General features: G+C 45.6%; 1 protein-coding gene across 1 annotated transcript in view; it reads left to right on the top strand.

The window, feature by feature from the left end:
- The window catches only part of LOC122205886 (leucine-rich repeat-containing protein 37A2-like), a 51485-nt gene extending 42616 nt beyond the window's left edge, over nucleotides 1-8869 (top strand). Inside the window, 7 exon segments of the mRNA XM_042914497.1 lie at nucleotides 970-1506; nucleotides 1508-2038; nucleotides 2422-2526; nucleotides 6710-6759; nucleotides 8313-8367; nucleotides 8447-8589; nucleotides 8691-8869. Coding sequence (XP_042770431.1) covers nucleotides 970-1506; nucleotides 1508-2038; nucleotides 2422-2526; nucleotides 6710-6759; nucleotides 8313-8367; nucleotides 8447-8589; nucleotides 8691-8793 — 1524 coding nt within the window. The 3' untranslated portion in view covers nucleotides 8794-8869.
- Nucleotides 8870-12282: the final 3413 nt, after the last annotated feature.

The following is a 12282-nucleotide window of genomic DNA, read 5'->3' on the forward strand; positions in this document are numbered from 1 at the left end:
ATACTTTTTGGACAGGCCTTCTGCCACCCCCCGCTCCCAAGGAAAGAAGGCTCAGGACACCATCCCCAGGGGAGCTTCCCGTGGCGCACAGGCCCAGCAAATCAGTGGGAAGCTCCTTCAATACAGAGCCTTCGTTCATAGATGAGCACAAGGCAGCGGTCTCTTCTCTCATGAAGCAATACTTTTTGGACAGGCCTTCTGCCACCCCCGCTCCCAAGGAAAGAAGGCTCAGGACACCATCCCCAGGGGAGCTTCCCGTGGCGCACAGGCCCAGCAAATCAGTGGGAAGCTCCTTCAATACAGAGCCTTCGTTCATAGATGAGCACAAGGCAGCGGTCTCTTCTCTCCTGAAGCAATACTTTTTGGACAGGCCTTCTGCCACCCCCGCTCCCAAGGAAAGAAGGCTCAGGACACCATCCCCAGGGGAGCTTCCCGTGGCGCACAGGCCCAGCAAATCAGTGGGAAGCTCCTTCAATACAGAGCCTTCGTTTCGTTCATAGATGAGCACAAGGCAGCGGTCTCTTCTCTCATGAAGCAATACTTTTTGGACAGGCCTTCTGCCACCCCCGCTCCCAAGGAAAGAAGGCTCAGGACACCATCCCCAGGGGAGCTTCCCGTGGCGCACAGGCCCAGCAAATCAGTGGGAAGCTCCTTCAATACAGAGCCTTCGTTCATAGATGAGCACAAGGCAGCGGTCTCTTCTCTCCATGAAGCAATACTTTTTGGACAGGCCTTCTGCCACCACCCCCGCTCCCAAGGAAAGAAGGCTCAGGACACCATCCCCAGGGGAGCTTCCCGTGGCGCACAGGCCCAGCAAATCAGTGGGAAGCTCCTTCAATACAGAGCCTTCGTTCATAGATGAGCACAAGGCAGCGGTCTCTTCTCTCATGAAGCAATACTTTTTGGACAGGCCTTCTGCCACCCCCCGCTCCCAAGGAAAGAAGGCTCAGGAGACCATCCCCAGGGGAGCTTCCCGTGGCGCACAGGCCCAGCAAATCAGTGGGAAGCTCCTTCAATACAGAGCCTTCGTTCGTAGATGAGCACAAGGCAGCGGTCTCTTCTTTCCTGAAGCAATACTCTTTGGGCAGGCCTTCTGCCACCCCCGCTCCAAAATCCCCACCTGACGTGAAAAAAGAATCAAAAGACTTAACGTACACCATTTTTGTTTTAGAAGATGCAAATGCTAGAGTTAGAAATATGAAGGCTTTCAGACCAGCCTCACTCCCCAGAAAGACACACCGCTTTCATAAAAGTCGCTCCCGTGTGGTCCACAGAACACCCAAGGCCAAACTGAATCGAAAGTCCAGAAAGGAAAGTTCACTCAGTAATAGACAGCTGCTTGCAAAGAGGCCTCCATCCTCTGCAGTCAGGAGCCTCATAAATTCCCCTTCACGAGAGGATTTTTCATCTCCGGGAGAACTGAGTCCTCAGAAAAATCCTTTTCCAGAATTATTTGCTCCTTCAGGAACTTACAGAGAAAACACTACTGTAGAGAACACTACTGCTGCAAAATGTTTCTGAAGAAAATATTTCTACAGGAAACACTACTATGCCAGAACAAACCCTCCCTGAATTCACAGACCGTAAGAATCTTTCCACTGCTAATTCTACTGTTACTGCAGACAACTCTATGCCGACCGTTAAACAAACCAATGATACACAACGGGAATACCACAATGCGGGCACTGGCTTGCCCCCAAAAGCCACAGGCTTCACTGTGTCAAAGCTCTCGTCCTCGGGTGATCTGTTTGAAATTCAGTTAAACCAGCAGCTACAGTCCCTCATCCCCAGCAATGATGTGAGAAGGCTCATTTCTCATGTTATCCGGACTTTGAAAATGGACTGCTCTGAGACCCAGGTGCAGCTGGCCTGTGCCAAGCTCATCTCCAGAACAGGCCTCCTGATGAAGCTTCTCAGCGAGCAGCAAGAAGTAAAGGTGTCCAAGGCAGAGTGGGATACGGACCTATGGAAAAATGAGAATTATATCAATGAGAGCACAGAAGTCCAGAGTGAACAGAGAGAGCAGGAGTCAAGGGAGGTGAGGATAAATCCCCAAATGTGGGGTCTCGACATTTAGGTGGTTTAGGACATGGACCCAAGCACAAGGACCGGGGGCTCCTAGTCCGGGTCTTGTCTTGGCCACATAATTTTGGCTAAGGCAGTGATCTGCCACTTTGCTCATTTAGGAAACAGTGCCGCTGTTCCCAGAGGAGACAAAAAGAGGACCTAACATACAAGATACATCAAGTCTTGAAGAAAATGCTAATGATTAAGATTACATATCACATTAGATTTGGTATATTCCTTAAGAACCTATAAGCGATTCATCGGAAAGAATGGGGTTTTAGAGTCGTTAAAGAATAGTTAACTTTCATCCTATCTCTGTTTTCTAAAAAAATTGTTCTTTCCCCTTTTTTTTAGCTCACAAAAGAAGTTCCAGGCTATGGCTATAACAACAAACTCATCTTGGCAATATCTGTGACTGTAGTAGTGATGATTTTGATCATAGTGTTCTGTCTCATTGAGGTAAGGACAACAATTAATTCCGATTCCCAGACTATATTCCTTCTTTACAGTAGATTCAGAACCCACAAACTGAAAATCAAAGCCACTTTCCCACCTATCACGACGTGATATCCCTCTTCAGTCTGGAGGACTGAGATATGCTTTGTCCTTTTATTGCAAAGTATATTCCAGGGATTTTAAAAGGAACCCCACTGCCGGGAGACATCTGTGGATTGTAACCAAGATAACAAGCCATTAGCTTGTTCTGAGACATTAGGTCTAAGAAGGCCACAGTTGACATGATAGTAAAATTTCTTCAACTCAAAAAAATGATGTCGATTCGATGCACTCACCAGTCATCCTCCTACTACCACTGATTTCTTTCCTCGTTGGCTAAAATGATGAGAGAGAAATAGTCTTCACCCTCATGGAGCTATCAGTCATCTTGGAAGAAAGGGCATGGCTTAGAGATAAAAGTGTCATCTTGTTGATTAATTAGATGTGCCTACAGCTCTCTCCTCCACTTCGCAAGGCATTGTGTAAACAGGTTCAGTTAAAACCCTGCAGCTAAAATCCTGCATCAGGCTACTCAGAGCGTGTCATAATTACAGTTGCCTATTCCTGGAGCTTGCCTGTTTACCTTTTATTCAATTATGTATGAATTGAATATATATTCAATATATTTATTCAAATATACATATGCTTATTATATATCTATATCTATATCTATCTATCTATATATATCTATATCTATATCTATATTGCCATCTGTCATGGCAACCCTCCATTTCAGCCAAAGCAGCCCCTCACCATCCCCTAGTCAGACCATGCCCATTCCTACTTTTGTTGGTGACTTTGCCCACTTGAAATTCCTTTATTTCACTCTGCTGGTGGAAGTCCCGTGAGCCTTCAAAAGCCAACTCGAGTTCATCTTTCTTCACAAAGCCTTCCCCGAATACTGTAATACTCCTGGACCTAGTCCTTCTGTGAGATTGTCACCATTTCTTAGGGTCTGCAGTGACGCATTCCCCTCCCCTGATAACAAAAATATGCTAAACAGTTTGTTAAAAGGCAGCTCCTCAAGAGAGAAATATCAGGGTCATGGATCAGAGCAGAGATATGTAAGGCTTCCTGGTCTATCAGACTTGAGTAAAACCTGACTGGATGTATTAACTGCTAAGGAGAAACATGTCTGTCTTCTGGAGGGTTGGTCAGTAGTAAAAGCATAGAAATGGTGAGGAAGAGACCAACATGGGCAGTGCCCACCTAGCCTTGCCTAAGAGTAGAGATGGCACCTCAGGCAGCAGATGAGAGTCAGGCCCACCAGCCGGGCTGTGCCCGCGGGGCAGATGGATGGATCTAGCTACCTCCGTCCTTTCCATGAAACACTGGATTCAGCTAATTACTTTTCTTCCACTTCTCTCTCTCACCAAATAGCCTTCTGATTATACTTCAGTGTGCCACAGAGGCCTGTCTCCACAGGAGACAGGAGTCCCAATCATGTGGACACAGATGCCCTATCTGTGGAATGGGTGGAATGGATGTTTTCCTTATTGTCAAGTCATGACCTGACATTCTGATTTTGATCAATCCTGTGACATTGGTAAGGTGATATTGCCTCCATGCAGAAAGAAGTGCGTTCTCTCTTGATGAGATCAGAGTCTGATTTCTCAGCCTAAGAGCCTAGGAACTAGCGTGGGGTCAACTTACCATGACCTCTGGGAAGAGAAATCATTGGCCATTGTCCAGTCAGTACTCTGCATCTTGAGGTGGCCTGCAGCCTTTTGCTTTTGGGAAGTTCTATAAACTCCTATTGCTGTTTTAAATTCCTATGTGGTTTAACCTTGTGTTTATATTTTTTTTATGTGGTTTCATTATTTCCTCTCCCTACTTAGATGATACACTTTTTGAGGTCAGAGACCATGCAGTTTTTTTCCTGTAGTGGACAATAATGATGTTCAAAGGAAGAGATGAGGCATTGTGTCAATTTCACAATGAGGAATAATGCAACGTAATATTTATGTGAAGTAGCCTACAGAGTCCAGCAATAGACAGATCCGTGGGTGACTAGGACTTTTAAAATGTTACCTTTTAGAGGCGCCTGGGTGGCTCAGTTGGTTAAGCGTCCTACTTTGGCTCAGGTCATAATTTCATGGTTCAGGAGTTCGAGCCCTGTGTTGGGCTCTGTGCTGACAGCTCAGAACCTGGAGCCTGCTCTGGATTCTGTGTGTGTGTCTCTCTCTCTTTGCCCCTCTCTCACTCTTACTCTCTCTCTCTGTCGCTCTCAAAAATAAATAAATAAACATTGAAATGTTACCTTTTAGTATTCAAATCAGTGGAAGAAAATAAATAAATGGTAATAGAACAACTGCTTAATTATTTGGGAGGAAAATAACAACAGATCCCTATTTCTCACCTTAAAAAAACATATTTCAGTACATGTAAAAAAAGAGAAACAGGAACCCATCAAAGTGCTAGAAGAAAACAGAATCAATACTTTTATAATCTTGTGGTGAGAAAAAGCTTTGTGACCTGATACCACATGCAGAAACATTTGATAGATTTGATCGTCTTGTCTGATTTCTGCTTGGAATAAACCAGACATCTGATTTAATCCCCACAGTCCTGTGAGGATGATATCACCATCCTTCTTTCCTACATAGAAGGGGATCAGCTTAAGGCCCCTGTGGCAAAACCCAAAGCAGAACCCAGCTGTGCCTGCAGTCAGCCTGTGCTCCTATCCCACTGTTCCGTCTCCTTCACGATAAAAACACTGACAAATATTTGAAACATTGAAATTCAGTGAAAGCCCTTGAAAGGATTAATATATTTCATATGAAGAGAGTTTTATAAATCAACAGGAAGAGGACAAACAATCCAGGGGATCAAGGGGGCAAGGACTACGATGAACAGGGGGTGTGGACAGTCCGTCACCATATCTGCCTCATGGCTTATGGGACATGGGCCTCGTTAACAAGGCCTTTTCGCCTCATGGTATAAAAATAGTCTCTGATATTTTCTTCTGTACTCTTATAATATTTGTTGTGATTTATTTATTTTTAATCTGTATGGAATCTGTCTGGTGTTTTGGTACGGTCGAGGTAGGGGATCTAACTTTTTTCCCTTGCATAAAGATCCAGTTACTTTAAAATCTTTTATTGAATGGTTCATTCTTTCTTCATGGATCCAAAATACTAGTGTTATCTGGACTCTATTCTATCAACCTGGTTTTCTTTTCCTGTATCAGTATCACGCTACATACTTAACTGCAGTTGCTCTGTAAGAACGTATTTTAACGTCTGCTCTGTGATCTTCTTCTTCATCCATTTTGTAGCTATGCTTGCACATTTTCTCTACCAAATGTCAGCTGGCCAGTTTTTGTTTGAAAAACTGTCTTGGGATTTGAATGGGATTGCCCCGAATTTGTAGGTTAATTTGAAGGGAACTGACATCTTTACACTATTCTCGGAAAATAGTGTCTCACATCACGTATTCGTTTCTTCTTAATGTCCTTCAGAAGAGCTTTAGTGTTTTCATCTCATAGGTCTTACCCATTCTTTGCTAAGTTTATTCCTAGGTACTTTATGCCTTTTTATTGATAATTGTAAATGGGATAATTCTTCCGTCTTTTGATTAATTATTTATGGAACATAGGAAAGTCATTGAGGTTTACATGTTGATCTCTTGATTTTATATATATCTAGCCATCTTGCTGAATTCTCATGTTTCTTCCAACAAAATTTTAGTTGATTCTCTTGGGCCTTTTAGTTTGTCTGTAATTTCATATGCAAATATGTCTTAGTTCTTCCTTTCCACGACTCCATTTTTCCCCAGTGCATCAGTTAGGACCTCCTCAACACCAATGAATAGCAGCAGTGATAACAGACATCCTACTCTTGTCCTTGATTTTAAAACAGTGCTGCTGTTTAGGTTTCTGGTAGACACTTTTCTTTTCCTCCTCCCAAGAATTTTTATTAGGAATTACCTGTTGAATGTTATCTGAGGCAGTCAGTAAAATGTATTACCAGCTGCACGCGAGTTAGGTGTTATTGAAGAGTCAAAGGACTATTCAACAAATTCCTGTCCTAGGAAAAGTTATCATCTCACTGGGTAGATAAGACCTAAAATGCAAAGGAATGAATAAAGATGTGGAGGGAGTGGTTATTGTGATGGGTAACTGTGATCATGTTTTCTTCCAAAACAGATTTATTCTCATAGAACAGCAGCCAAGGAAGGTAAAGAAGGAAGCTCAAGGTAAATATTAGTCTGGCAATCGTTAAAGTAGAATTTTAGAACTAGATTTTCAAACTCATCTATTTCAATCCCCTTGTTTTACAGCCAGGAAATCACCAAAGGCAGAAAGAATACATATTTGGCCTAATGCTTTGCCTGGATCCAGCAAAGTTAGCTGCCCAGCCAAACCCGAGTTAGAATGGGACTGGCACAGAGCACCTGCTCACTAGACCTTTAAAGAAAGATCGTGGGGGGACGGGGGTGGAAATGTTCAGACCCGTTCCCGCTGGCGGTGGGCATCAGGCCTGGCCACAGACCTTCTCAGAGGCTCTGGAGAAGGGATAGGGAGGGCCAAAAGTCGTGGGGTGAAGGGGCTAGTCTTCAAGCATGATGGAAGGTAGAATACATGAGTCCCTCCCGTAAAGTAGGGGGAAAACTTCCTTCTTCCTCCTTCTGGTTTTCGAGGCCCCGCTCTCCATTCCCTTTATCCAGACCCAATAGAATTTGAACTGGGAGAGACCTTAGATAATCATTTATCTCTTCCTTTTATAATAATGAGATGGAGAAGGAGAAAAGGAAGATATCTTGCCGGACGGTTGTATCACTAGTACCACTAGAACCAGAAAGAAGATGGTTCCTTTCCAGTTGGGCACGTCTCTGACTACACTGTTCTTGGGCTGTGAACTGCATTTTATGTCACAACTCAGTGCACACATACCGTATAGACATAAGTACCTTCTAAAACAAACTTACCATACACTCTGATTCTTTCTGTTCTGTTTTTTTTTAAGTTTATTATTTATTTGGGGGGGAGGGTGGAGCAGAGAGAGAGAGAGAGAGAGAGAGAGAGAGAGAGAGAGAATCCCAAGCAGGTTCTACACTATCAGCACAGAGCCAGACACAGGGCTCGATGTCACAATCTGTGAGATCATCACTTGAGGCAAAATCGAGACTTGGGCTGCTCACCTGACTGAGCCACCCAGGTACCCCCTATTCCATTTGTATTCAAAAAGAGTATTTTGTGTTTTAAGCGCTAGCCGTGTGTTTTCAGGTGATTTCACGACTCACTCACTCATCTGCCTGCAGTGTGAAAGTCAGTGAGCTAGATAACTGCTGGTTGGACTCAGGCATTCACTCGGTGCGATTCATCTTGTAAGGTAAAGCAGCTAGGAAAATAGAAACACCTCCCCACCCGCCAGCAAATGATGCCTGTGAGGCTAAGCCTGGCGGGGACTGATGTAAAATGCTTCTGGAGAGAGTTAGGTGCTTCTGCCGTGTGGTCACCCAGTTTGTTGACTGCACAAGGGCACTTGGCCAAGGGCCAGAAGGTGAGCAGGGTGAAAATCCTGCCTATACTTCATGTCAAGTTACATACAAAGGTCTCCCAGGGACACTGTGGGGCCATTATGGACAGACACAGGAAAATTCTGAAAAGCCCAGCATGTATGGAATTATTTCTGAGATCCCAGGTCTGTGTTGATTTTGCTTGCTAATAAGACTGGAGAAATACATTGTGAGAGGCATGGAAAATGGTACGAATCACTAATTGTCTGTGTGTGTGTGTTTCCTTCAAGGGGCTTCTTTGGATCTCTGCTGCGTAAGAGATGCTCAGAGGAAAGTGACAATCAGGTAAATCTGAGGAGGATAAAGTACCGTGGCTGGAGAAGGCAGGGGAAACAGACCTAACGTTGTCCTTTCTGTTTTCTAGGAGGGCTTTTTCTGGAGAAGGCGGCCACTTTGGCTTAGGGACATGTACAGACCCCTCAATGCCACACGCAAGAAAAACATGGCACAGAAGCTACACGACAAGGATTCTTCTGATGAAGATGAGATTTTCAAGATGGAACTAGGGTACGTGATTGGGGAAGATTTTCTCTAAAACGAGGAAATTATGAAGAGTTGAATTGTTCCTTTCGAGAGTCAAAGCCTTGGCATTCTTCTCCTTTTCCCAGGGAGGCTGGCAAAGCCACAGCAGAGAAGACTCGGACCACAGATTCCACTACTGAAGAGCTGGGTGACGAGAGTGAGACAGCATGTGAGATTGTCACAGAGTGAACGCCGTCCTGCCTCAGGCCACCTACAAAGTTTACTTTCCGATACTGGCTTCTCAGCATTGCTTATAAAATACTTGTTTTTTCTCATATTAAAATGTATAAATCCATAACCAATTCTAGCCACGTGGTAAGGAATTAAAACGTAAACGGTTAAATATTTATCTACAGACAACAGGGGCCACAGGCGAGAGAAGCAGGACTGAAGCCAGAGTCCCTCGTGGTAGCCAGTATTTCCACAAGACACAGTATGGGCAAAGTAGGGTGAACGGGGCATCTTTCCGTCATTTCCCTGATACGGTCAGTCTCTGGAAACTGGAAAACGTATCTTCAAGGGGCTTAGACTATTAAGTTAATTAACAGCCTATTCTGGTGCTCTCTCCCCTGGCTCACCAAATACCAGTTATTCACAACGCGCTTGACCCCCTGCCCATAGAGGATCATCTCTCTCTGGCCCCTCTGTGAGGTCTTTGGGGTTGCCAGAATATTTGGATCGCTGAGCCGACCTCCACTGTAGGGCTGAGGCCTGTCTTTCTTCCCAAGAGCTCAAACTCAGACACAAAATGTGTAGTTGGAAGTAGGGTGTTCCTCAACCTTACAAGCTAGTAGATAATTCCCATTGGGTTTTTTTGTTTGTTTTCTTTAAAAAAAAAAAAAAAAAGTCCCCACCCTCAGAGAGCTAGCAGGGAGATGCTGGAGGGTTAGAGTAAAGAATGTGTGAGAGCAGTAATTACCCAGGACTGCCCTGCTCAGGCCTTTATTTCAGAAAACTTATTGGTGGGGGCACTTACTGTTCACCTGTACCCCACTAGCCTCTGCTGACCCCACTGAGGGTCGGATGCGTGCGGCTGGGCTCTCTCCAGTTCAGCCCAGCACCACACCTACCACTGCTTTCCTACCCAGCTCAGATCAGGGCTGCACGATTCCAAGAGATAATGCAGCACAACGTGCAGAAGACGCAAACATCCCTCCACTTCTGCAGAGGAGGGCGTTAACCAGTCACATTTAGGATGTTGGGAGGAGTCGGGGTGCCTGGGTGGCTCAGTCCAGTGAGCATCCGACTTTGGCTCAGGTCGTGACCTCATGGTGTGGGAGTTTGAGCCCTGCATTGGGCTCTCTGCTGTCAGCACAGAGCCCACTTCAGATCCTCTGTCTCCCTTTCTCTCTGTCCCTCCCCCCAGCTCACACACTGTCTCTCAAAAATAGATAAACATTAAAAATAATGAAGTCATCTATGCTTTCTGAGTACATGAATGACAGGTTTTAGAAAAAGGACGTCAGAGTCAAAATACAGTAGTGAATAAAAGAAATCCTGAATTAACAAGGTTTGATAATCTCTTTTCTTAATGTCTGTTTATTTTGAAAGAGAGCAAGGGGGGAGGGGCAGAGAGAGAGGGAGAGAAAGAGTCCCAAGCGGGCTGTGTGCTCAGTGTGGAACCCGATGCGAGGGACTCGATCTTACGACCGTGAGATCACAGCCTGAGCTGAAGTCAAGAGTCGGATGCTTAACCGACTGAGCCGCCCAGGCGCCCCTGACAATCTCTTTAAATGCCCCCAAATAAATGCTGGTGGCTTAGCGATAGGTGATGGAATATGGCACCAACCGCTGGCCACCAACAGAGTCCCCCGAGGGGACAGTAGGACTGGGGCACAGCCCAGCAGGTTTGGCAGGGTTGGTAGGAACGGTTCCAAGCGGGGTGATTGGCCCATCAGTGCCTCTTCGGCTTTATTAGTTTGCTGCTGCTGGGCAAGGACACCTGTTCTCCTGGTGCCTGCTCCCGTTCCCCCAGCGTTTTAGTGAGAACGGCCACCAAGTGTCTGTCTCTGTGTGGTGACTTCAGTGAGCCAACAAATAACTGTGTTGAAAGCACAAGACTAGAGAGTAACAGTAATCGGAAGCGGCAGCAGCACCTAGTTTACTATTTGCTTACTTGGTGTCAAGGCCTGGGTTGGGTGTTTTGCAGTCTTAATTTAGCCCAACAGTCCGTGAAAACATACTTTATTATCCCCATCTGGCAGATAAGGGGACAGGGCTTAAAGGATGTAGGTACCCTGTTCAGGTGCCCAAGGCCGCAAATCCAAAACTGCCAGGTAGGGGTTTAATCCAGGCCTGTTAACTCCAAAGCCTGCTGACGGTTATACTGCCCTGCTGCAGGGTGCAGGGGTACAGAGACGTCTAAGCCATGGTTACCATCAAAGAATCAATAATTATAACGATGAGGATGGTGGCCGCTACTGTTTGTTGAGCACCTGCTTTGAGCCAGGCGCAGTACTAGGCCCTTTAGTCACTCTTAGGTCACAAGGGCAGAAACTCCTCATGCCAGCTCAAACTCCTTCATGAGCTGGGTGGAGCGGGGGCCGGTGGTGACTTTTTGAAGAAGAGAGGTGGACACAGAGACAGAGCTGACGAGAAACCAAGAAGACCCATCTGTGCATAGTTGGGCTTCCCGAAGTGTGGGCCGGGATTCCAGGCAACTCCATTCTCCTATTTTGGGAATATTTCCATTAGCTCAAATGTGGTTCATAAAGTGAAGCTTAGAAAATGTTGTTTCTATAACACGACCTCAAATTTGCACAATACTTATCAGTCTCAAATGCTACCTTGCCGTATTTCTTTTAATTTTTTTAATGTTTATTTTTGAGAGAGAGGGAGAGAGAGAGACAGAGCATGCGGGCAGAGAGAGAGGGAGACACAGAATATGAAGCAGGCTCCAGGCTCTGAGCTGTCAGCACAGAGCCCGATGCGGGTCTCGAACCCATGAACCAACCACGAGATTATGACCCTCTCTGCCACCCCTCCACTCGCACTCTATGTCTCTGTCTCTTTCTCTCTCCAAAATAAACATTTAAAAAAATTTTTTAAAAACAACAATAAACATTTATTCCTCAAAAAACATCTTTTTTAATGTTTATTTTGAAGAGAGAACAAGAGAGAGAGGGAGACACAGAATCTGAAGCAGGCTCCAGGCTCTGAGCTGTCAGCACAGAGCCCAATGCGGGGGCCCGAAGCCATGAATGGTGAGACCATGACCTGAGCCAAAGTCAGACGCTCAACCAACTGAGCCACCCAGGCGCAATACCCATCCCCAACCCTCCCCTCCCTCCCACCCCCCCATCAACCCTCAGTTTTGTGAACATATTTTAAAACTACCATAGCCAGGAAAACAAACCATTCTAGATATTTCAAACACACACACACACACAAAGGTCATACAAGCAATTGGTGCTCACCACTGGTGGGGCTCGCGGTGGTGAAGGTCAGGGCCAGGGGGGAATCGCACCACTAGCTCTCAGGTTACTTTACCACAGTTGCTCTCCATAGATTCAAAGCTGCTGCTGCCACTCGGTCAGGAAACTTCGGGAAGCCGCTGCCGGGGTCACTACATACAGCCCCATGGCCCCAAGCCTGACTGGTGGGGAGTATGGACTCCAACATTCGGCCCGCATGTCTGCTGCTACAGAGGAGAAAAGCATGGCTTCCACCTCCTTCCAC

This window comes from Panthera leo, chromosome E1 (assembly GCF_018350215.1).
Source record: "Panthera leo isolate Ple1 chromosome E1, P.leo_Ple1_pat1.1, whole genome shotgun sequence".
In the NCBI taxonomy this organism is placed as follows: Eukaryota; Metazoa; Chordata; class Mammalia; order Carnivora; family Felidae; genus Panthera; species Panthera leo.